The sequence below is a fragment of the Hyla sarda genome, chromosome 1 (genome assembly GCF_029499605.1).
Source record: "Hyla sarda isolate aHylSar1 chromosome 1, aHylSar1.hap1, whole genome shotgun sequence".
Classification (NCBI taxonomy): Eukaryota; Metazoa; Chordata; class Amphibia; order Anura; family Hylidae; genus Hyla; species Hyla sarda.
The window spans coordinates 607,663,746-607,691,238 of record NC_079189.1 but is presented as its reverse complement, the minus strand read 5'-3'; the positions used below and the strand labels follow the sequence as shown (position 1 = coordinate 607,691,238).

Genomic DNA, 27,493 nt, shown 5'->3' with positions numbered 1-27,493 from the left:
GCCACATCCCTTCCCCTCTGATCCCCCCTCAGCCACATCCCCTCCCCTCTGATCCCCCCTGTGCCACATCCCCTCCCCTCTGATCTCCCGTCCTGTGTCACATCCCCTCCCCTCTGATTCCCCCTTATGCCACATCCCCTCCCCTCTGATCCCCCCCTGTGCCACATACCCTCCCCTCTGATCCCCCCCTGTGCCACATCCCCTCCCCTCTGATCCCTCCCTGTGCCACATCCCCTCCCCTCTGATCCTCCCCCTGTGCCACATCCCCTCCCCTCTGATTCCCTGTGCCACATCCCTTCCACTCTGATCCCCCCTTGTGCCACATCCCCTCCCCTCTGATCTTCCTGTGCTACATCCCCTCCCCTCTGATCCCCCCCTGTGCCACATGCCCTCTGATCTCCCCCCTGCGCCACATCCCCTCCCCTCTGATCTACCCTGTGCCACATCCCCTCCCCTCTGATCCCCCCTGAGCCACATCCCCTCCCCTCTGATCCCCCCATAGCCACATCCCCTCTGATCCCCACTTAGCCACATCCCCTCCCCTCTGATCCCCCCCTGTGCCACATCCCCTCCCCTCTTATCCCCCCCTGTGCCACATCCCCTCCCCTCGGATCCCCCCGTGCCACATCCCCTCCCCTCTGATCCCCCCTGAGCCACATCCCCTCCCCTCTGATCCCCCCATAGCCACATCCCCTCTGATCCCCACTTAGCCACATCCCCTCCCCTCTGATCCCCCCTGTGCCACATCCCCTCCCCTCTGATCCCCCCCTGTGCCACATCCCCTCCCCTCTGATCCCCCCGTGCCACATCCCCTCCCCTCTGATCTCCCCCTGTGCCACATCCCCTCCCCTCTGATCTCCCCCCTGTGCCACATCCCCTCCCCTCTGATCCCCCCTTATGCCACATCCCCTCCCCTCTGACCCCCCCACCCTGTGCCACATCCCCTCCCTCTGATCCCCTTGTGCCACATCCCCTCCCCTCTGATCCTCCCCTGTGCCACATCCCCTCCCCTCTGATCCCCTGTGCCACATCCTTTCCACTCTGATCCCCCCTTGTGCCACGTCCCCTCCCCTCTGATCCCACCCCTGTGCCACATCCTCTCCCCTCTGAGCCCCCCCTGTGCCACATCCCCCTCCCCTCTGATCCCACCCCTGTGCCACATCCCCTCCCCTCTGAGCCCCCCTGTGCCACATCCCCCTCCCCTCTGATCCCCCCTGTGCCACATCCCCCTCCCCTCTGATCCCCCCTGTGCCACATCCCCTCCCCTCTGATCTCCCTGTGCCACATCCCCTCCCCTCTGATCCCCCCCATGCTACACCCCTCCCCTCTGATCTTCCTGTGCTACATCCCCTCCCCTCTAATCTCCCTGTGCCGCATCCCCTCCCCTCTGATCCCCCCCCCTGTGCCACATCCCCTCCCCTCTGATCCTCCCCTGTGCCACATCCCCTGCCCACTTATCCCTCCCCTGTGCCACATCCCCTCCTCTCTGATCTCACCCCTGTGCCACATCCCCTCCCATCTGATCTCCCTGTGCCACATCCCCTCTCCTCTGATCCCCCTGTGCTAAATCCCCTCCCCTATGATCCCCCCTGTGCCACATCCCCTCCCCTATGATCCCCCCTGTGCCACCCCCCTCTGATCCCCCTCTGTGTCACATCCCCTCCCCTCTGATCCCCTTCTGTGTCACATCCCCTCCCCTCTGATCCCCTTCTGTGTCACATCCCCTCCCCTCTGATCCCCCCTGTGCCACATCCCCTCCCCTCTGATCCCCCTGTGCCACATCCCCTCCCCTCTGATCCCCCTCTGTGTCACATCCCCTCCCCTCTGATCCCCTTCTGTGTCACATCCCCTCCCCTCTGATCCCCCCCTGTGCCACATCCCCTCCCCTCTGATACCCCTGTGCCACATCCCCTCCTCTGTGCCACATCCCTTCCCCTCTGATCCCCCCCCATGCTACACCCCCTCCCCTCTGATCTTCCTGTGCTACATCCTCTCCCCTCTAATCTCCCTGTGCCGCATCCCCTCCCCTCTGATCCCCCTCTTTGCTACATCCCCTCCCCTCTGATCTTCCTGTGCTACATCCCCTCCCCTCTGATCCCCCCTGAGCCACATCCCCTCCCCTCTGATCCCCCCTGAGTCACATCCCCTCCCCTCTGATCCCCCCTGTGCCACATCCCCTCCCCTCTGATCCCCGCTGTGCCACATCCCCTCCCCTCTGATCCCCCTCTGTGTCACATCCCCTCCCCTCTGATCCCCTTCTGTGTCACATCCCCTCCCCTCTGATCCCCCCTGTGCCACATCCCCTCCACTCTGATCCCCCCCTGTGCCACATCCCCTCTGATCCCCCTCTGTGTCACATCCCCTCCCCTCTGATCCCCTTCTGTGTCACATCCCCTCCCCTCTGATCCACCCCTGTGCCACATCCCCTCCCCTCTGATCCCCCTGTGCCACATCCCCTCCCTTCCCTTCTGATCCCCCCTCCCTTCTGATCCCCCCTGTGCCACATCCCCTCCCCTCAGATCCCTCCCCTGTGCGACATCCCTTCCCCTCTGACCCCCCCCCTGTGCCACATCCCTTCCCCTCTGATCCCCCTTAGCCACATCCCCTCCCCTCAGATCCCTCCCCTGTGCCACATCCCTTCCCCTCTGACCCCCCCCTGTGCCACATCCCTTCCCCTCTGATCCCCCTTAGCCACATCCCCTCCCCTCTGATCCCCCTCTGTGTCACATCCCCTCCCCTCTGATCCCCTTCTGTGTCACATCCCCTCCCCTCTGATCCCCTTCTGTGTCACATCCCCTCCCCTCTGATCCCCTTCTGTGTCACATCCCCTCCCCTCTGATCCCCCCCTGTGCCACATCCCCTCCCCTCTGATCCCCCTGTGCCACATCCCCTCCCCTCTGATCCCCCTCTGTGCCACATCCCCTCCCCTCTGATCCCCCTGTGCCACATCCCCTCCCCTCTGATCCCCCTCTGTGTCACATCCCCTCCCCTCTGATCCCCCCCTGTGCCACATCCCCTCCCCTCTGATACCCCTGTGCCACATCCCCTCCCCTCCCTTCTGATCCCCCTGTGCCACATCCCCTCCCCTCAGATCCCTCCCCTGTGCCACATCCCTTCCCCTCTGATCCCCCCTGTGCCACATCCCTTCCCCTCTGATCCCCCCCCTGTGCCACATCCCCTCCCCTCTGATCCTCCCCTGTGCCACATCCCCTGCCCACTTATCCCTCCCCTGTGCCACATCCCCTCCTCTCTGATCTCCCCCCTGTGTCACATACCCTCCCCTCTGATCTCCCTGTGCCACATCCCCTCCCCTCTGATCCCCCCTGTGCTAAATCCCCTCCCCTCTGATCCCCCTGTGCCACACCCCCTCCCCTCTAATCCCCCCCGTGCCACCCCCCTCTGATCCCCCTGTGCCACATTCCCCCCTCTGATCCCCCTGTGCCACACCTCCTCCCCTCTAATCAACTGTGCCACATCCCCCCTCTGATCCCTCCCCTGTGCCACATTCCCCCCCTCTGATCCCCCTGTGCCACATTCCCGCCCCCCCTCTGATCCCCCTGTGCCACCCCCCCCCCTTGATCCCCTCTGTGCCTCATCATTCCCCCTTCTCCCCTGCTTTTTAAAAATTCTCCCTTACCTGGTTGCGCTCAGGTTTAATGCACTGACACGTGAAGTCCTCTGAGTATCATGAAGTGGATGAAATTTATTGGATATTTCAAACGTTTTTAACATATAAAAAACTGAAAAATGGCGTGCAAAATTATTCAGCGCCCTTAAGTTAATACTTTGTTGCGCCACCTTTTTCTGCGTTTACAGCTGTAAGTCGCTTGGGGTATGTCTCTATCAGTTTTGCACATCGAGAGACTGACATTTTTGCCCATTCCTCCTTGCAAAACAGCAGGAGTTCAGTGAGGTTGGATGGAGAGCGTTTGTGAACAGCTGGAGCTCAGTGAGGTTGGATGGAGAGCGTTTGCAAACAGCTGGAGCTCAGTGAGGTTGGATGGAGAGTGTTTGTGAAATGCTGGAGCTCAGTGAGGTTGGATGGAGAGCGTTTGTGAACAGCTGGAGCTCAGTGAGGTTGGATGGAGAGCATTTGCAAACAGCTGGAGCTCAGTGAGGTTGGATGGAGAGTGTTTGTGAACAGCTGGAGCTCAGTGAGGTTGGATGGAGAGCGTTTGTGAACAGCTGGAGCTCAGTGAGTGTTACGCCGAGCGCTCCGGGTCCCCGCTCCTCCCCGGAGCGCTCGCTACACTCTCGCTACTTCAGCGCTCCGGTCAGATCCACTGACCCGGTGCGCTGCGATACCTCCTCCAGCCGGGATGCGATTCGCGACGCGGGTGGCGCCCGCTCGCGATGCGCACCCCGGCTCCCGTACCTGACTCGCTCTCCGTCGGTCCTGTCCCGGCGCGCGCGGCCCCGCTCCCTAGGGCGCGCGCGCGCCGGGTCTCTGCGATTTAAAGGGCCACTGCGCCGCTGATTGGCGCAGTGGTTCTAATTAGTGTTTTCCCCTGCACTCCCTCGCCGGATCTTGTTGCCATTGTGCCAGTGAAAGCGTTTCCTTGTGTGTTCCTAGCCTGTGTTCCAGACCTCCTGCCGTTGCCCCTGACTACGATCCTTGCTGCCTGCCCCGACCTTCTGCTACGTCCGACCTTGCTTCTGTCTACTCCCTTGTACCGCGCCTATCTTCAGCAGTCAGAGAGGTTGAGCCGTTGCTAGTGGATACGACCTGGTCACTACCGCCGCAGCAAGACCATCCCGCTTTGCGGCGGGCTCTGGTGAAAACCAGTAGTGACTTAGAACCGGTCCACTAGCACGGTCCACGCCAATCCCTCTCTGGCACAGAGGATCCACCTCCTGCCAGCCGGCATCGTGACAGTAGATCCGGCCATGGATCCCGCTGAAGTTCCACTGCCAGTTGTCGCCGACCTCACCACGGTGGTCGCCCAGCAGTCACAACAGATAGCGCAACAAGGCCACCAGCTGTCTCAACTGACCGTGATGCTACAGCAGCTACTACCACAGCTTCAGCAATCATCTCCTCCACCAGCTCCTGCACCTCCTCCGCAGCGAGTGGCCGCTTCAGGCCTACGACTATCCTTGCCGGATAAATTTGATGGGGACTCTAAATTTTGCCGTGGCTTTCTTTCTCAATGTTCCCTGCACTTGGAGATGATGTCGGACCAGTTTCCTACTGAAAGGTCTAAGGTGGCTTTCGTAGTCAGCCTTCTGTCTGGAAAAGCTCTGTCATGGGCCACACCGCTCTGGGACCGCAATGACCCCGTCACTGCCTCTGTACACTCCTTCTTCTCGGAAATTCGAAGTGTCTTTGAGGAACCTGCCCGAGCCTCTTCTGCTGAGACTGCCCTGTTGAACCTGGTCCAGGGTAATTCTTCCGTTGGCGAGTACGCCGTACAATTCCGTACTCTTGCTTCAGAACTATCCTGGAATAATGAGGCCCTCTGCGCGACCTTTAAAAAAGGCCTATCCAGCAACATTAAAGATGTTCTGGCCGCACGAGAAATCCCTGCTAACCTACATGAACTCATTCATCTAGCCACTCGCATTGACATGCGTTTTTCCGAAAGGCGTCAGGAGCTCCGCCAGGATATGGACTTTGTTCGCACGAGGCGTTTTTTCTCCCCGGCTCCTCTCTCCTCTGGTCTCCTGCAATCCGTTCCTGTGCCTCCCGCCGTGGAGGCTATGCAGGTCGACCGGTCTCGCCTGACACCTCAAGAGAGGACACGACGCCGCATGGAGAATCTCTGCCTGTACTGTGCCGGTACCGAACACTTCCTGAAGGATTGTCCTATCCGTCCTCCCCGCCTGGAAAGACGTACGCTGACTCCGCACAAGGGTGAGACAGTCCTTGATGTCAACTCTGCTTCTCCACGTCTTACTGTGCCTGTGCGGATATCTGCCTCTACCTTCTCCTTCTCTACTATGGCCTTCTTGGATTCCGGATCTGCAGGAAATTTTATTTTGGCCTCTCTCATCAACAGGTTCAACATCCCGGTGACCAGTCTCGCCAGACCCCTCTACATCAATTGTGTTAACAATGAAAGATTGGACTGTACCATACGTTTCCGCACGGAGCCCCTCCTAATGTGCATCGGACCTCATCACGAGAAAATTGAGTTTTTGGTCCTCCCCAATTGCACTTCCGAAATTCTCCTTGGACTACCCTGGCTTCAACACCATTCCCCAACCCTGGATTGGTCCACTGGGGAGATCAAGAGTTGGGGCCCCTCTTGTTTCAAGGACTGCCTTAAACCGGTTCCCAGTACTCCTTGCCGTGACCCTGTGGTTCCCCCTGTAACCGGTCTCCCTAAGGCCTATATGGACTTTGCGGATGTTTTTTGCAAAAAACAAGCTGAGACTCTACCTCCTCACAGGCCTTATGACTGTCCTATTGACCTCCTCCCGGGCACTACTCCACCCCGGGGCAGAATTTATCCTCTCTCTGCCCCAGAGACTCTTGCTATGTCTGAGTACATCCAGGAAAATTTAAAAAAGGGCTTTATCCGCAAATCCTCCTCTCCTGCCGGAGCCGGATTTTTCTTTGTGTCCAAAAAAGATGGCTCCCTACGTCCTTGCATTGACTACCGCGGTCTTAATAAAATCACGGTAAAGAACCGCTACCCCCTACCTCTCATCTCTGAACTCTTTGATCGCCTCCAAGGTGCCCACATCTTTACCAAACTGGACTTAAGAGGTGCTTATAATCTCATCCGCATCAGAGAGGGGGATGAATGGAAAACGGCATTTAACACTAGAGATGGACACTTTGAGTATCTGGTCATGCCCTTTGGCCTGTGCAACGCCCCTGCCGTCTTCCAAGACTTTGTTAATGAAATTTTTCGTGATCTCTTATATTCCTGTGTTGTTGTATATCTGGACGATATCCTGATTTTTTCTGCCAACCTAGAAGAACACCGCCAGCATGTCCGCATGGTTCTTCAGAGACTTCGTGACAATCAACTTTATGCCAAAATGGAGAAATGTCTGTTTGAATGTCAATCTCTTCCTTTCCTAGGATACTTGGTCTCTGGCCAGGGACTACAAATGGATCCAGACAAACTCTCTGCCGTCTTAGATTGGCCACGCCCCTCCGGACTCCGTGCTATCCAACGTTTTTTGGGGTTCGCCAATTATTACAGACAATTTATTCCACATTTTTCCACCATTGTGGCTCCTATCGTGGCTTTAACCAAAAAGAATGCCAATCCTAAGTCATGGCCTCCTCAAGCGGAAGACGCCTTTAAACAGCTCAAGTCTGCCTTTTCTTCGGCTCCCGTGCTCTCCAGACCTGACCCATCTAAACCCTTCCTATTGGAGGTTGATGCCTCCTCAGTAGGAGCTGGAGCGGTCCTTCTACAAAAAAATTCTTCCGGGCATGCTGTTACTTGTGGTTTCTTTTCTAGGACCTTCTCTCCGGCGGAGAGGAACTACTCCATCGGGGATCGAGAGCTTCTAGCCATTAAATTAGCACTTGAGGAATGGAGGCATCTGCTGGAGGGATCAAGATTTCCAGTTATTATTTACACCGATCACAAGAACCTCTCCTATCTCCAGTCTGCCCAACGGCTGAATCCTCGCCAGGCCAGGTGGTCTCTGTTCTTTGCCCGATTTAATTTTGAAATTCACTTTCGGCCTGCCGACAAGAACATTAGGGCCGATGCTCTCTCTCGTTCCTCGGATGCCTCGGAAGTAGAGCTCTCTCCGCAACACATCATTCCTCCTGACTGCCTGATCTCCACTTCTCCAGCCTCCATCAGGCAAACTCCTCCAGGGAAGACCTTCGTCTCTCCACGCCAACGCCTCGGAATCCTCAAATGGGGTCACTCCTCCCATCTCGCAGGTCATGCGGGCATCAAGAAATCCGTGCAACTCATCTCTCGTTTCTATTGGTGGCCGACTCTGGAGACGGATGTTGTGGATTTTGTGCGAGCCTGCACTGTCTGTGCCCGGGATAAGACTCCTCGCCAGAAGCCCGCTGGTCTTCTTCATCCTCTGCCTGTCCCCGAACAGCCTTGGTCTCTGATTGGTATGGACTTTATTACAGACTTACCCCCATCCCGTGGCAACACTGTTGTTTGGGTGGTCGTTGATCGATTCTCCAAGATGGCACATTTCATCCCTCTTCCTGGTCTTCCTTCAGCGCCTCAGTTGGCAAAACAATTTTTTGTACACATTTTTCGTCTTCACGGGTTGCCCACGCAGATCGTCTCGGATAGAGGCGTCCAATTCGTGTCAAAATTCTGGAGGGCTCTCTGTAAACAACTCAAGATTAAATTAAACTTTTCTTCTGCATATCATCCTCAATCCAATGGGCAAGTTGAAAGAATTAACCAGGTCCTGGGTGATTATTTACGGCATTTTGTTTCCTCCCGCCAGGATGACTGGGCAGATCTTCTACCATGGGCCGAATTCTCGTATAACTTCAGAGTCTCTGAATCTTCCTCCAAATCCCCATTTTTCGTGGTGTACGGCCGTCACCCTCTTCCCCCCCCTCCCTACTCCCTTGCCCTCTGGTTTGCCCGCTGTGGATGAAATATCTCGTGATCTTTCCACCATATGGAAAGAGACCCAAAATTCTCTCTTACAGGCTTCATCACGCATGAAGAAGTTTGCTGATAAGAAAAGAAGAGCTCCCCCCATTTTTTCTCCTGGAGACAAGGTATGGCTCTCCGCTAAATATGTCCGCTTCCGTGTCCCTAGCTACAAATTGGGACCACGCTATCTTGGTCCTTTCAAAATTTTGTGCCAGATTAATCCTGTCTCTTACAAACTTCTTCTTCCTCCTTCTCTTCGTATTCCTAATGCCTTTCACGTTTCTCTTCTTAAACCACTCATCATCAACCGTTTCTCTCCCAAACTTGTTTCTCCCACTCCTGTTTCCGGCTCCTCGGACATCTTCTCCGTAAAGGAGATACTGGCCTCCAAGAAGGTCAGAGGGAAAACTTTTTTTTTGGTCGATTGGGAGGGTTGTGGTCCTGAAGAGAGATCCTGGGAACCTGAGGACAATATCCTAGACAAAAGTCTGCTCCTCAGGTTCTCAGGCTCTAAGAAGAGGGGGAGACCCAAGGGGGGGGGGTACTGTTACGCCGAGCGCTCCGGGTCCCCGCTCCTCCCCGGAGCGCTCGCTACACTCTCGCTACTGCACCGCTCCGGTCAGATCCACTGACCCGGTGCGCTGCGATACCTCCTCCAGCCGGGATGCGATTCGCGACGCGGGTGGCGCCCGCTCGCGATGCGCACCCCGGCTCCCGTACCTGACTCGCTCTCCGTCGGTCCTGTCCCGGCGCGCGCGGCCCCGCTCCCTAGGGCGCGCGCGCGCCGGGTCTCTGCGATTTAAAGGGCCACTGCGCCGCTGATTGGCGCAGTGGTTCTAATTAGTGTTTTCCCCTGCACTCCCTCGCCGGATCTTGTTGCCATTGTGCCAGTGAAAGCGTTTCCTTGTGTGTTCCTAGCCTGTGTTCCAGACCTCCTGCCGTTGCCCCTGACTACGATCCTTGCTGCCTGCCCCGACCTTCTGCTACGTCCGACCTTGCTTCTGTCTACTCCCTTGTACCGCGCCTATCTTCAGCAGTCAGAGAGGTTGAGCCGTTGCTAGTGGATACGACCTGGTCACTACCGCCGCAGCAAGACCATCCCGCTTTGCGGCGGGCTCTGGTGAAAACCAGTAGTGACTTAGAACCGGTCCACTAGCACGGTCCACGCTAATCCCTCTCTGGCACAGAGGATCCACCTCCTGCCAGCCGGCATCGTGACAGTGAGGTTGGATGGAGAGCGTTTGTGAACAGCTGGAGCTCAGTGAGGTTGGATGGAGAGCGTTTGTGAACAGCTGGAGCTCAGTGAGGTTGGATGGAGAGCGTTTGTGAACAGCTGGAGCTCAGTGAGGTTGGATGGAGAGCATTTGTGAACAGCTGGAGCTCAGTGAGGTTGGATGGAGAGCGTTTGTGAACAGCTGGAGCTCAGTGAGGTTGGATGGAGAGCGTTTGTGAACAGCTGGAGCTCAGTGAGGTTGGATGGAGAGCGTTTGTGAACAGCTGGAGCTCAGTGAGGTTGGATGGAGAGCGTTTGTGAACAGCAGTTTTCAGTTCTTTCCACAGATTCTCGATTGGATTCAGGTCTTGGCTTTGACTTGGCCATTCTAACATCTGGATATGTTTATTTGTGAACCATTCCATTGTAGATTTTGCTTTATGTTTTGGATCATTGTCTTGTTGGAAGACAAATCTCCGTCCCAGTCCCAGGTCTTTTGCAGACTCCATCAGGTTTTCTTCCAGAATGGTCCTGTATTTGGCTCCATCCATCTTCCCATCAATCTAACCATCTTCCCTGTCCCTGCTGAAGAAAAGACCAAACCCTGATGCTGCCACCACCATGTTTGACAGTGGGGATGGTGTGTTCATGGTTGCTTTTACGTCAAACATAATGTTTTGCATTGTTGCCAAAAAGTTTGATTTTGGTTTCATCTGACCTGAGCACCTTCTTCCACATGTTTGGTGTCACCCAGGTGGCTTGTGGCAAACTTTAAACAACACTTTTTATGGATATCTTTAAGAAATGGCTTTCTTCTTGCCACTCTTCCATAAAGGACAGAGTTGTGCAGTATATGACTGATTGTTGTCCTATGGACAGAGTCTCCCACCTCAGCTGTAGATCTCTGCAGATCATCCAGAGTGATCATGGGCCTCTTGGCTGCATCTCTGATCAGTCTTCTCCTTGTGAGCTGAAAGTTTAGTTTAGTGGGACAGCCAGGTCTTCGTAGATTTGCAGTGGTCTGATACTCCTTCCATTTCAATATTATCGCTTGCACAGTGCTCCTTGTGATGTTTAAAGCATGGGAAATCTTTTTGTATCCAAATCCGGCTTTAAACTTCCCCACAACAGTATCTCGGACCTGCCTGGTGTGTTACTTTTTCTTCATGATGCTCTCTGCGCTTTAAACGGACCTCTGAGACTATCACAGTGCAGCTGCATGTATACGGAGACTTGATTACACACTGGATTCTATTTATCACAATTAGTCATTTAGGTAAACATTGGATCATTCAGAGATCCTCACTGAACTTCTGGAGAGAGTTTGCTGCATTGAAAGTAAAGGGGCTGAATAATTTTGCACGCCCAATTTTACAGTTTTTTATTTGTTACTAAAGTTTGAAATATCCAATACATTTCGTTCCACTTCATGATTGTGTCCCACTTGTTGTTGATTCTTCACAAAAAATTACAGTTTTATATCTTTATGTTTGAAGCCTGAAATGTGGCAAAAGGTCAAGAAGTTCAAGGGGGCCGAATACTTTCACAAGGCACTGTATATGTGTGTGTATATATATTAACTAACAGCGTTCCCTATTTGGCGTGACTGCCTGCGTTGTGGGAAATTATTTTGCCTAGAAGTAAGGGGTGAGAGCCCTCGAGACCCTCTGTCCCTCACCAGACTTCTCTGCCCCCTCCCCCCTCCCCAGACTGTATGGTCCACATAACAACCAAAAACTACGGGGGGGGGGGGGGGGGGGGGGTGTTAGAGGAGAGCAAGACAACCCTCCAAACCAGAAAGAAAAACATACACAACAGATTATCTTTTCTGGACTGTAGGGGGCGGTCACAGCTTTCATTAAACACAGGTAAATAACTGTAGACTGTAGTAACAATAAACCCGTATGTCTCTTGATGCTTTGTGATAATGGAGGAAGAAGCGGTATGCCAGTCATCTTCCCGCTTGACGTGCAAGTCCACCTTCATCCTCCTTTTCTCCATCTGTCACTCTCTACCGTCACGAAGGAGCTCATGTACCCCTACACAGAGTCCTAACCTCCACCCAGCACAAATAGGGCCTGATCCACCCTGTCCTTGAGACAAGAAGGGAAATATATATCCGTATGGCGTTTAGATGGATTTCATCCCAAGTAATAAGTCAGCATCGAACTGCAGCATGCGAGCTTCCGTATGAGGAGAATTTGAGCTTGTACTTGCAGAAAACATACAATGGCCCTCAATGAAGAGCCATCATACTCCAGGCCATCGCACGGCCACTGACCCCGCTGAGCCGGACTGAAGGGGAGTGTCCCCCGACTGACGGAAAGGGGGACTACTTCTGGGCCATCATAAGGCGAAGCCAAATATCTGTGGCCTTAAACCCCCCCCCCCCCCCACTTATGGCTGGAGGGACAAGCCCCCAAGCGCTACCTCCATGGAATGTATGGGAATTGTAAATAGAGTCCATATAGACCAGTGTTTCCCAACCTTTTTCGGGTCGGGGCACACCTCGGAAATTTTTTTTTCTGTGGGGCACCCCTACCGAGGTTGACAAGAGAAAAAAAAGGAAAACATTTTAAAAAACGCAATGCAGTATATCTATTTATCAGTAGGTATGTAGTTTAAAGTGCTGCTTTATACAGCAACTCACAAATGATGTCTTCTCTAATTTGCATCGTTGCCTTCTCTTCTCCATCTCGTCTGGGCCATCATCACGATTTCTTCCACGCACAATTCTTCACCGTTAAACCTGCAAAACAAACCTATTTGGCGTCGCACTTTTTTTTTTACATGGGTGACAGAGGGGTGTAGAAGAGTGTACATGGGTGACAGGGGTGTAAAGGACTGTACATGGATGAAAGAGGGGTGTAGAGGAGTGTACATGGGTGACAAAGGGGTGTAGAGGAGTGGATATGGGTGACAGAGGGGTGTAGAGGAGTGTACATGGATGAAAGAGGGGTGTAGAGGAGTGGACATGGGTGACAGAGGGGTGTAGAGGAGTTGACATGGGTGACAGAGGGGTGTAGAGGAGTGTACATGAGTGACAGAGGGGTGTAGAGGAGTGGACATGGGTGACAGATGAGTGTAGAGGAGTGTACATGAGTGACAGAGGGGTGTAGAGGAGTGTACATGGGTGACAGAGGGGTGTAGAGGAGTGTACATGGGTGACAGGGGTGTAGAGAAGTGTACATGAGTGACAGATGGTGTACATGGGCAACAGAGGGGTATAGAGGAGTGTACATGGGTGACAGAGGGGTATAGAGGAGTGAACATGGGTGACAGGGGTGTAGAGCAGTGTACATGGGTGACAGAGGGGTGTAGAGGAGTGTACATGGGTGATAGATGGGTGCACATGGGTGACAGAGGATTGTAGAGGAGTGTACAGAGGGGTGTAGGGAGGTGTACAAGGGTGACAGATGGGTGTAGAAGAGTGAACATGGGTGATGGGGGCATTTGGTGGACAGGGGTGAATAGGGGGTGGACATAGGTGACAAGGATGTGGTAAGAAGGGTGGACAATGGAGGGTGAACATGGGTGACAGGGATGGACAGGGGTGACAGAGGGTTGGATGGGGGTGGACATGGATGACAGGGGGGTGGACATGGGAGACGGGGTCAGAGGGGTGGACAAGGGTGACAAGGGGGTAAAAGAGGAACAGGAGTGACAGAGAGGGGTGGACTGGGGTGACAAAGGGACAGATGGGGGAACAGGACAGTGGACATGGTTAACGGTAGACTACGGGGGGGTAAACATGAGTGACAGGGGAATGGACAAGGCGGACATGGGTGACAGGAGGGTGGACTTGGGTGACCGGGATGATAGGAGGGTGGACATGTGTGAGAGGGGGGGTGGACATGAGTGACGGGGGGTGGACATGGGTGACAGGGAGGTGGACATGGATGACGGGGGGGATAGAGGGTGGACCTGGGTTACTGTGGTGAAGGGGGGGTTGGACAGGGTTGAGAAGGGGTATCAGAGGGGTGGAAAGGGTACGGTACCTTAAGCAAGCCAGCCCGCGCAGCTTGCAGTTCCACAGCAGTACTCGAAGTCCAGCGCAGATGCAGCTTGTTCCGCCCCAGGGCACCATTTTCGGCTCACTGCGCCGCAAGGGAGAGGGGGACGCTGTGTGCGCAGTGCGCCGTCAGTCATAAGCGAGCAGGACGGGGCGGGACATTTAAAAAATAAATCACGGCAAAATCCTGCGGCACCACGGGGAGTGCCGAACGGCACACACCTGTGCCGTGTCACCGCGGTTGGGAATCACTGATATAGACAAACATTCAGGATGCTGCTGGCCCATAATGGAACCCAAAACCGGTAAAGCCTGCAGCCAGTTACCCATGGTCTTTGTGTGGTGAGCCATGGGGTGTGAAGGTGAGGTGTATGGGGCAAATGTTGTAGCCCAGGGGCAGGTGTTATTAACCCCTAAATGTTAGTGACGCCAGGGCATAGTTTTCCCGGTAACCACCCGAACGGTAGCACCGCTATCCCAAGGTTAGGCAGGGCAATAAAAGTCCAAGACCAGGTTAGGGTTAACAGTAGCTTTACCGAGGTAGACAGATGGAAATAGTCTTTACAGCTAGGCCAGGATCCCGGAGTGATGGCCAGTAACACAGAAGGACCCCGCAGCTTGCTGGGACTTGTAGTGACTTTGACAAACTTTAGGACAGCCACACTGTCCTGACTATTATAGACTTGACTGTAGGTAGTGACAGCAGACAGAGATGACTTGACTTACTGACATGTGGCTGTAGGTGGCTTGAGGCCTCCAGATGTCTTGGACACTGGCTCTGAGACGTCTGGTCTTTACTGTGCCTGAGTAGGAAGTGTGGTAGAAGAGAGAGATTGTAATGGCTCCCCCTCTCATAAAGGGGGGCTGAGCCAGAAGCTCATAGGTCAAGCTGCAGGTCACCTGGTTAGCTAGTGCTTTCTGGGTAACAAACACATCAGGTGAACAATTATCATGTGACAACTTAAAGGTCCTTTATATCTAATACACATAACACTATACATTATATATATATATATATATATATATATATTACTATGGGGAGACACTGCAGGAGAGCCCCTAGGACACAGAGGGACTCAACCTGACAGGGCTTAAGTACTGTACGGGACTATATCCCTTACTTGGACATCACATTTGAGACACGGGGTTTCCTGCCCACAGGCTTTTCCGCATTCGGCCTACTACACGGTATGTTGATCTACGGACAATAACGACCATATATCAACATGTTCTTCCAAATCTTCTGCTTCACCTCCTCTTCTAAATGGGCACCTAATGGGGGCGGGGGGATCCTACAGAAAAATGGAACTAGGTTCCAAATGTGCTAATATCCCTTAAGAGCTGGTAACAAATCCTGTCACCCCTCACTAGAACCCCAAGCCCCAACAAAGTTGAACTTACCGACTGAGAAATGGATGGAACTTCAGCCAAAGGACCCACCTCAATAGCCGCTCCCAGCGAGGCCACTGCACCAGGCCAACAGTGCAAGAAATGAGCCCTCATACAGCCCCGGATGCGGGAAAAAAAAAAAAGTTATAGGGGTCAGAATGTTAAAGGGGTACTCCGCTGCTCAGTGTTTGGAACAAACGCTGGAGCCGGGAGCTCGTGACGTCATATGCCCGCCCCCTCATGACGTCACACCCCACCCCCTCAATGCAAGTCTATGGGAGGGGGCATGTCAGCACATGTGAATCTACCGTGAGTCTTCCCCCCCCCCCCCCCCCCCCCATGCTATCTGACTACCTACTGGTTATTTTGTACTTTTTCCTTTGTCCCAATTCACATGATGTTTTGGGGCTCCACCACTATTATACTGTATATTGGGAAACCATTAAAAAGGTATTTAAATGTAAACTGCTACATAGCCATAAGTGATATGGACCAGACCAGACTGTTTATGCCAATGTACACTGTATATACCTATGCACACACTGTATATACATAGACACACACTGTATATACATAGACACACACTGTATATACATAGATGCACACTGTATATACATAGACAAACACTGTATATTCATAGACACACACTGTATATACATAGATGCACACTGTATATACATAGACAAACACTGTATATTCATAGATGCACACTGTATATACCTATGCACACACTGTATATACCTATGCACACACTGTATATACATAGACACACACTGTATATTCATAGATGCACACTGTATATTCATAGACGCACACTGTATATACATAGACACACACTGTATATACATAACCACACACTGTATATACCTATGCACACACTGTATATACATAGACACACACTGTATATACATAGACACACACTGTATATTCATAGACACACATTGTATATACATAGACACACACTGTATATACATAGACACACACTGTATATACCTATGCACACTGTATATACATAGACACACACTGTATATACATAGACACACACTGTATATACCTATGCACACTGTATATACATAGCCATAAGTGATATGGACCAGACTGTTTATGCCAATGTACACTGTATATACCTATGCACACGCTGTATATACATAGACACACACTGTATATTCATAGATGCACACTGTATATTCATAGACGCACACTGTATATACATAGACACACACTGTATATACATAACCACACACTGTATATACCTATGCACACACTGTATATACATAGACACACACTGTATATACATAGACACACACTGTATATTCATAGACACACATTGTATATACATAGACACACACTGTATATACATAGACACACACTGTATATACCTATGCACACTGTATATACATAGACACACACTGTATATACATAGACACACACTGTATATACCTATGCACACTGTATATACATAGCCATAAGTGATATGGACCAGACTGTTTATGCCAATGTACACTGTATATACCTATGCACACACTGTATATACATAGACACACACTATATATACATAGACATAAGTGATATGGACCAGACCAGACTGTTTATGCCAATGTACACTGTATATACCTATGCACACACTGTGTATACCTATGCACACACTGTATATACATAGGCACACACTGTATATACTTAGACACACAGGGGGAGATTTATCAAAACCTGTCCAGAGGAAAATTTGGTAAGTTGCCTGTAGCAACCAATCAAATCGCTTCTTTCATTTCTAACAAGACCTCTGAAAAATTAAAGAAGCAATCTGATTGGTTGCCATGGGCAACTTACCAAATTTTCCTCTGCACAGGTTTTGCTAAATCTCCCCCACAGTGTATATACCTATGCACACTGTATATACATAGACAGACACTGTATATACCTATGCACACTGTATATACATAGACACACACTGTATATACCTATGCACACTGTATATACATAGACAGACACTGTATATACATAGACACACTGTATATACCAATGCACACTGTATATACATAGACGCACACTGTATATAGCTATGCACACTGTATATACATAGACACACAGGGGGAGATTTACCAAAACTTGTCCAGGGGAAAACTTGCTCAGTTGCCCATAGCAACCAATCAGATTGCTTCTTTCATTTTTTTTTAAGAGGCCTGTGAGAAATGAAAGAAGCGATCTGATTGGTTGCAACTCAGTAACTTTTCCTCTGGGCAGGTTTTGATGAATCTCCCCCAGTGTATATAGCTACTTACACACTGTATATAGGTACACACAATGGCCCTTATTTACTAAGAGTGTTGTGTAGGTTTCTTTGTGGGTTTTAACCCTTTAAGGACCCAGCCAATTTTCACTGTAGGACCCGGCCATTTTTTGCACATCTGACCACTGTCACTTTAAGCATTAATAACCCTGGGATGCTTTTACCTTTCATTTTGATTCTGAGATTGTTTTTTTCGCGACATATTCTACTTTACGTTAGTGGTAAAATTTTGTCAATACTTGCATCGTTTCTTGGTGAAAAATTAAAAAATTTGATGAAAAAATTGAAAATTTTGCATTTTTTTTAACTTTGAAGCTCTCTGCTTATAAGGAAAATTAATATTCCAAATAAATTATATATTGATTCACATATACAATATGTCTACTTTATGTTTGCATCATAAAGTTGACATGTTTTTACTTTTGGAAGACACCAGAGGACTTCAAAGTTCAGCAGCAATTTTCAAATTTTTCACAAAATTTTCAAAATCAAAATTTTTCAGGGACCAGTTCCATTTTGAAGTGGATTTGAAGGGCCTTCTTATTAGAAATACCCCAAAAATGACCCCATTATAAAAACTGCACCCCCCCAAAGTATTCAAAATAACATTCAAAAGGTTTGTTAACCCTTTAGGTGTTTCACAGGAATAGCAGCAAATTGAAGGAGAAAATTCAAAATCTTCATTTTTTACACTGGCATGTTCTTGTAGACCCAGTTTTTGAATTTTTACAAGGGGTAAAAGGAGAGAAATCTTCCTAAAATGTGTAGCCCAATTTCTCTCGAGTAAGGAAATACCTCATATGTGTAAGTCAAGTGTTCGGCGGGCGCAGTAGAGGGCTCAGAAGGGAAGGAGCGACAATGGGATTTTGGAGAGTGAGTTTTTCTGAAATGGTTTTTGTGGAGCATGTCGCATTTAGGAAGCCCCTATGGTGCCAGAACAGCAAAAAAAAAAAAAAACACATGGCATACTATTTTAGAAACTACGCCCCTCAAGGAACACATCAAGGGGTACAATGAGCCTTAAAACCTCACAGGTGTTTGACGACTTTTTGCTAAAGTCGGATGTGTAAATGAAAAAAAAAATTATTTTCACTAAAATTGCTGGTTTTCCCCCACATTTTATATTTTTACAAGGGGTAATAGGAGAAAATGACCCCCAAAATTTGTAACCCCATTTCTTCTGAGTATGGAAATACCCAATGTGTGGACATCAAGTGATCTGCTGGCACACTACAATGCTCAGAAGAGAAGGAGCGCCATTGAGCTTTTGAAGACAGAATTTGGTTGGAATAGAAGTCGGGGGCCATGTGCGTTTGCAAAGCCCCCCCTTGGTGCCACAACAGTGGACCCCCCCACGTGACCCCATTTTGGAAACTACACCACCCACAGAATTTAATAAGGGGTGCAGTGAGTATTTACACCCCACTGGCGTTTGACAGATCTTTGGAACAGTGGGCTGTGCAAATGAAAAATTACATTTTTCATTTTCACGGACCACTGTTCCAAAAATCTGTCAGACACCTGTGGGGCGTAAATGCTCACTGTACCCCTTATTACATTACGTGAGGGGTTTAGTTTCCAAAATTGGGTCATATGTGGGGGGTTCCATTGTTCTGGCTGTATGGGAGCTTTGTAAACACACGTAGCCTTCAATTCCGGACAAATTTTATCTTCAAAATCCCAATGGCGCTCCCTCTCTTCTGAGCATTGTAGTTCGCCCGCCGAGCACTTTACATCCACATATGGGGTATGCTCTTACTCAGAAAAAATGGGGTTACAAATTTTGAGGGGCTTTTTTCCTATGTTTCCTTGTGAAAATGAAAAATTTTGGGTAACACCAGCATTTTTGTCAAAAAATTTTTTTTTTCATTTTCCATCCTAATTCGTCAAACACCTGTGGGGTGTAAAGGCTCACTATACCCCTTGTTACTTTCCGTGAGGGGTGTAGTTTCCAAAATGGGATCACATGTGGATATTTATTTTTTTGCGTTTATGTCAGAACCGCTGTAAAATCAGCCACCCCTGTGCAAATCACCAATTTAGGCCTCAAATGTACATGGTGCGCTCTCACTCCTGAGCCTTGTTGTGCGCCCGCAGAGCATTTTACGCTCACATATGGGGTATTTCTGTACTCAGGAGAGATTGCGTTACAAATTTTGGGGGGCTTTTTTTCCTTTTAACACTTGTGAAAATAAAAAGTAAAGGACAACACCAGCATGTTAGTGTAAAATTTTAATTTTTTTTACACTAACATGCTGGTGTAGCCCCCAACTTTTCCTTTTCATAAGGGGTAAAAGGAGAAAAAGCCCCCCAAAATTTGTAACGCAATTTCTCCCGAGTACGGAAATACCCCATATGTGGCCCTAAACTGTTTCCTTGAAATACGACAGGGCTCTGAAATGAGAGAGCGCCATGCACATTTGAGGACTAAATTTGGGATTGCATAGGGGTGGACATAGATGTATTCTATACCAGTGATTCCCAAACAGGGTGTCTCCAGCTGTTGCTAAACTCCCAGCATGCCTGGACAGTCAGTGGCTGTCTGGAAATGCTGGGAGTTGTTGTTTTGCAACAGCTGGAGGCTCCGTTTTGGAAACACTGCCGTACAATACATTTTTAATTTTTATTGGGGGGACAGTGTAAGGGGGTGTATGTGTAGTGTTTTACCCTTTATTATGTGTTAGTGTAGTGTAGTGTTTTTAGGGTACAGTCACACTGGTGGGTTACTGTGAGCTTCCCGCTAGAAATTTGCGCTGCGGCGAAAACTTTGCCGCAGCTCATACTTGAAGCAGGAAACTTACTGTAAACCCGCCCGTGTGAATGTACCCTGTGCGTTCACATGGGGGGGCAAACCTCCAGCTGTTTCAAAACTACAACTCCCAGCATGTACTGACAGACCGTGCATGCTGGGAGTTGTAGTTTTGCAACAGCTGGAGGCACACTGGTTGGAAAACCTTCAGTTAGGTTCTGTTACCTAACTCAGTATTTTCCCACCAGTGTGCCTATAGCTGTTGCAAAACTACAACTCCCAGCATGTACTGATCGCCGAAGGGCATGCTGGGAGATCTAGTTATGCAACAGCTGGAGGGGTCGCAACTACAACTCCCAGCATGCCGAGACAGCTGTTTCAGCATGCTGGGATTTGCAGTTTTGCAACATCTGGAGGGCTACAGATAGAGACCACTGCACTGTGATCTCCAAACTGTGGACCCCCAGATGTTGCAAAACTACAAATTCCAGCATGCACAGACAGCAAACAGCTATGTGGGCATGCTGGGAGTTGTAGTTTTGCAACATCTGGAGGGCTACAGTCTCAGACTGTAGCCCTCTAGATGTTGCTAGGCAACTTACCGACTTCCGTCGGATCCAGGGAGCCATCCTCTTCTGCTGCACGACATCGGCGCCCGCGCCGATCGCCGCCGATCCGGTCCCGCAGCTTCCACCGACGGGTAAGTGGATCTTCGGCGTTCAGTCCCCGTCATTTCCCCGTCCTGCCCCGCCTATTGTGGGTGGGCAGAACGGGGAAAATGAAAGTAAACCCCCCCCCCCGCCCCTAATCTGCTATTGGTGGTCGCATCTAGACCACCAATAGCAGAGATAGGAGGGGTGGCACCTCTGCCACCTCACTCCTATGGCTACAGGGGGATCGTGGGTATCTTAGACAACCGCGATCCCCTTCTATTCCGGGTCACCGGGTCACCATAGACCCGAATGACCCGGAATCGGCGCAAATCGCAAGTGTGAATTCACTTGCGATTTGTGCCGATCGCCGATATGGAGGGGTCTGATGACCCCCCTGGGCATTTGCACGGGGTGCCTGCTGATCGATATCAGCAGTCACCCCGGCCCGGTCCCCGCCCGGCGCGCGGCGGGGACCGAAATTCCCACGGGCGTACAGGTACTAAAGAGGCCTGTGGAAAATGAAAGAAGCAATCTGATTGGTTGCTATGGGCAACTGCACCACTCTTCCTCTGCACAGGTTTTGATAAATCTCCCCCACAGTGTATATACACATAGTAACACACACAGTATATACACAAACTCTATATTCCTACACACAGTGTATATACACATAGTAACACATTCTCTGTATATACACATACTTTATATTTCTACACATAGTATATACACAAACTCTATATGCCTACACACAATGTATATACACATAGTAACACATTCTCTGTATATACACATACTCTATATTCCTACACACAGTGTATATACACATAGTAACACACACAGTATATACACAAACTCTATATGCCTACACACAATGTATATACACATAGTAACACATTCTCTGTATATACACATACTCTATATTCCTACACACAGTGTATATACACATAGTAACACACACAGTATATACACAAACTCTATATGCCTACACACTGTATATAGACATAGTAACACACACACTCACAGTATATACACACACTCTATATTTCTACACACAGTATATACACAAACTCTATATGCCTACACACAATGTATATACACATAGTAACACATTCTCTGTATATACACATACTCTATATTCCTACACACAGTGTATATACACATAGTAACACACACAGTATATACACAAACTCTATATGCCTACACACTGTATATACACATAGTAACACACACACTCACAGTATATACACACACTCTATTGGGGACATGTATCAAAGATTTTACCCCTGTTTTGTGTGTATTTTGCGCAAGCCCTTTTTTTGCACACGTTTTGGTAGAGCATGTCCTCCAGATGTGGCTGAATCGGGGTACCTTGGAGTGACATCTATAGTACGCATGGATTTATTAAGAGCAGTTTTTTTTGCGCAAATATAAGCCATCTTGGACTTAACGTAGCAAGATGCTCTAAATCATCGATTCTATTTTCCAAAGAGTGGATTGAGGAGATCACTATATTTACGCGCAATTTATGAAGCTCATTGCGCTTGATTGATAAATTTAGCGCTTCTGCGCATAATTTAGAATTCGGGAAAAGGGGTAAAATGCTTCTACCATACACAAATAATGATACATGTCCCCCTATATGCCTACACACAGTGTATATACACATAGTAACACACACACTCACAGTATATACACACACTCTATATTCCTACACACAGTGTATATACACATAGTAACACACACTCCCAGTATATACACACACTCTATATTCCTACACACAGTGTATGCACATAGTAACACACACACTCAGTGTATACATACACTCCATATGCCTACACACAATGTATATACACATAGTAACACACACACACTCAGTGTATACATACACTCCATATGCCTACACACAATGTATATACACATACTCACAGTATATACACACACTCTATATGCCTACACACAATGTATATACACATAGTAACACACACACTCAGTGTATACACACACTCTATATGCCTACACACAATGTATATGCACATAGTAACACACTCTCAGTATATACACACTCCATATGCCCACACACAATGTATATACACATAGTAACACACACTCACAGTATATACACACACTCTATATGCCCACACACAATGTATATACACATAGTAACACACACACTCAGTGTATACACACACTCCATATGCCTACACACAATGTATATACACATAGTAACACACACACTCAGTGTATACATACACTCCATATGCCTACACACAATGTATATACACATACTCACAGTATATACACACACTCTATATGCCTACACACAATGTATATGCACATAGTAACACACTCTCAGTATATACACACTCTATATGCCTAAACACAATTTATATACACATGGTAACACACACACTCCCAGTATATACACACACTCCATATGCCTACACACAATGTATATACACATAGTAACACACAGTATACACACTCACACACTCTATATGCCTACACACAATGTATATACACATTGTAACACACACACTCACAGTATATATACATACACACACATTGGGCACAGCTATATGTACCTGACAAGTTACTCAGGCCACTGAACATTATTCGGGGCACTGAACATTCTATCCGGGGAGCAAGGCCCGAATGTTAAAGCAGGACAATAAGTCCTGCAAACAACAAGCCCTATAGATGGAAATTGATGAAAAAAGAGTTAGGAAAAAATGAAAAGGGGTTAAAAAATATCATAATTTATCCCGTACGGTGAACAGCGTAAAAAAAAAAAAAAAAAAAAAAAAACAGAATTGCGGGTTTGTGATAAAAAAGGCTGATAAATACCACAATGGTACCGAGAACAACTACAAATCACGGTGCTATAAATGGCCCTCATACAGCCCCGTATACGTAAAAAAAAAAAAAGTTATAAGGGTCAGAAAAAAGGACAATTTTAAGCGTACTAATTTCCGTACAAAAAGTTATAATTTTTTTAAAGTAGTAAAATAAAACCTATATAAATTGGGTATTGTTGTAATCGTATGGACCTGCAGAATAAAGATAATGTGTCGTTTACGTTTCTATTAATAATAACCTTATTTACATACTATTGGTTCAAATTATTTTGTACTCTCGTTTTAGTCCCTTGGACAAGTAGTTTTGATTTATAAATTTCCACACCCCTGTAAGTCCTCCCCCAGACCCCTCTGACCTCCCTAAGTTCCCCCTAGACCCTTCTGTCCTGCTCCTACACACTCCTCTGCCCCCACTGCCCCAGACCCCTCTGTCCTCCTCCTTAGGATCCCCGAATCCACCCAGAACCCTTATATCCTCCTCCTCCAGACCCCTAACATTCCCTAACTGGTCTCCCCTAATATCAAGTGCTATATTCCTTCCCCTATGTACTATAGACATTCAGCATTTATTGGTGACTGGTTCACCCTCCTTTATGTCACCTCACCTATTTATAAACATGGCACCATTGTATGAATGGGGCTCAGATAACTCCTCCTGTAATTTTTGGTCCCCATGATAATTAATGATAATTTCTGCTCATCTATAACATTCCACATGACTTCTACTACTGTCTAATGACTTTTACAATATTTCCTCCACATATTATGAATCAGGGTGAAGATATGAACAATATAAATGCTCCAGAGACAGATATGAGTGGTGTTGAGCAGTATAAGGAGGACATTCATGCAGCGGAAGATCTGATCTATGTTAACACTACAGACATAAAGGAAGAAGAAGAGACAGATGTGAGCGGTGATAAGCAGTATAAGAAGGGCATTACTATAGGGAAAGATCTGAGCTATATTAATGCTACAGACACAAAGGAAGAAAAAGAAGAAGAAGAGACAGATGTGAGCGGTGATGAGCAGTATAAGGAGGACATTCCTGCAGGGAAAGATCTGATCTATATTAATGCTACAGACATAAAGGAAGAAGAAGAGACAGATGTGAGCGGTGATAAGCAGTATAAGAAGGGCATTCCTACAGGGAAAGATCTGAACTATATTAATGCTACAGACACAAAGGAAGAAGAAGAAGAGACATATGTGATGGGTGATGAGCAGTATAAGGAGGACATTCCTTCAAGGAAAGATCTGATCTATATTAATGCTACAGACATAAAGAAAGAAGAAGAAGAGACAGATATGAGGGGTGATGAGCAGTATAAGGAGGACATTCCTACAGGGAAAGATCTGATCTATATTAATACTACAGACATAATAGTAAAAGAAGACAAGACAGATGTGAGCGGTGATGAGCAGTATCAGGAGGACATTCCTACAAGGAATGATTTGATCTATATTAATGCTATAGACATAATAGTAAAAGAAGAAGAAGAGACAGATGTGAGCGGTGATGAGCAGTATAAGGAGGACATTCCTACAGGTAATCGCCCAGGTGAGTAGTAACCACTAAATGCAGAGAAGGAAAATGTAAAAAAAAGATTAGTTAGCTCAACAATACTGAGGATATGAACAACTAAGAACTGGTGAAGGAATAAGTTTGTGTACCCTATACTGCCCAGGGATAAATGTATACAAAGAATATTACCATTCTCTAGTGAGGTCCTTGAAATGGTATGGAGGTGAGGTGCTAGAGTAAATAAGATTTCACATGAAAAGATTTATAGAGGGGAGATAAATACTGTCCTGTATTATTGTGAAGATGAGTTTAAAGATACAGATACATTTATTGAGATAATAACAATATATTAATAGATTAGTAAGCGCTAATAGGGCCCTTGCAGATGCGCATTAATGGTTTATAAATACAAAAAATTTAATAAAAATAGAATATAGAACAGCGTATAAAATAAATACAAAAGGAGTAAAAGTATATTAGTCTTTGCTACAGTACCACTAGAAAATTATTGTTTCGCACTATATCAGCATTTCACGTATGATAGAGTCAATATAGTCATTGAAAGCTTTTCACTTTTTCTATAATAGAAGATTTTATATACCGCACGTATTTTGTGTTGGAGGAAACAAGATTTGAATCTGTATAGTCCCCAAATGTTCATATGATATGAGCCTCGGTGCCGTGTAATGGAGCCGGACCACGACCATGCCCCCCCCTCGTGACATCACACCACGCTCCCTCCATTCGTGTCTATGACTTGTTTCCGCCCCCAAACCTAATCCTCATGTGCGAGGGGACGTCCTCAGGGGCACCATCAGGGTACATGGCCATATAACCACAACATTTATATTATATGTGCTAGCCAAACCAACGTGATACAGTATATATGGAGATGTGTACAAAAGTATACCCACTATTTCATAGCCTGCACTGATAAATTAAAGGGGTTATCCAGGAAAAATCCTAAATGAAGGGGAGATTTGGAGAATGCCCCTATTGGGTTAAAGGGGTTATCCAGGAAAAACATTTTTTTATATATCAACTGGCTCCAGAAAGTTAAACAGATTTGTAAATGACTTCTATTAAAAAAATATTAATCCTTTCAGTACTTATGAGCTTCTAAAGTTAAGGTTGTTCTATTCAGTCTAAGTCCTCTCTGATGACACGTGTCTCGGGAACCGCCCAGTTTAGAAGAAAATCCCCATAGCAAACCTCTTCTAAACCGGGCGTTTCCCCAGACAAGTGTCATCAGAGAGGACCTAGACAGAAAAGAACAACCTTAACTTGAGAAGCTCATAAGTACTGAAAGGATTAAGATTTTTTAATAAAAGTCATTTCTGACGAAGGAAATTCGAAAGTTTCCGAAACGCGTCTTTAGTTTTGTGGACTCTCCGTGCCCCCATAGTGACGTCACTATCAGTTACTCACAACATCGAGTCACTTACCACGAGATCGGAAGCAGGTTGACACGCTACCGGCCGGAGCGTTCTCCCGCTATCTCTGTTTTGAGGACCATCACCCCAAATAAGCCACGTCCCTGACTGGCTACGGACATCAGGTACCTATTTCTATTAGAAACGCTTTCATTTTACCTGAACCGGAGGAACCTCTCTCTATTTTATTACCATTTGTAGCGCTGGAGTACCCTCCAAACGGGCCCACTGTGGAAGGACTTATCATCTTGTACTCCTAGAAAGTGCCGCAATCCAATTACATTCTCCAATAACATACCATATATTCTAATATAGGTACTTGCACTGCTACTATCCATTTTATTATTTATCATAACCACTCGTTTATTTGCCAAAACAACTCTGTTGTGCTCATATTCCAGAGGACCGCTGCTCCAATTCAGTACCACACTACTCATTGCAAGGTAGGACACGGTTCCATTTAATTCATCTCACTATTGCTATTTTTCCTAGCGCGTACTCCTATTTTTTCTCATTTTGTATTATTCACTACTTGTACGCCTTACAGGGAAGCGTACAGGAGTAACGCAGCAAGGATATAGCCCACAGTTTCCTCCAGCGCGGGTGATATATATTTATTTTATTAATTTACAAATCTGTTTAACTTTCTGGAGCCAGTTGTAAATAAAGTTGATAAATAAAAAAAAAAAATTCCTGGAAAACCCCTTTAACCCTATAGGGGCATTCTCCAAATCTCCCCTTCATTTAGCTCCAGTGTATTGTGCTTGAACCTAGGGAAGAAAAGTGAATGTGTATACAAACACACACATATATATATATATAACT

General features: G+C 47.9%; 1 protein-coding gene across 1 annotated transcript in view; it reads left to right on the top strand.

Annotated features, from left to right (window-relative positions):
• The window catches only part of LOC130299212 (oocyte zinc finger protein XlCOF7.1-like), a 73,659-nt gene that overhangs the window by 31,500 nt on the left and 14,666 nt on the right, over window positions 1-27,493 (top strand). The window contains exon 8 of the mRNA XM_056551410.1: window positions 24,485-25,271. Within this exon, the coding sequence (XP_056407385.1) occupies window positions 24,485-25,271 (787 nt within the window). The remainder of the gene's footprint in view (window positions 1-24,484; window positions 25,272-27,493) is intronic.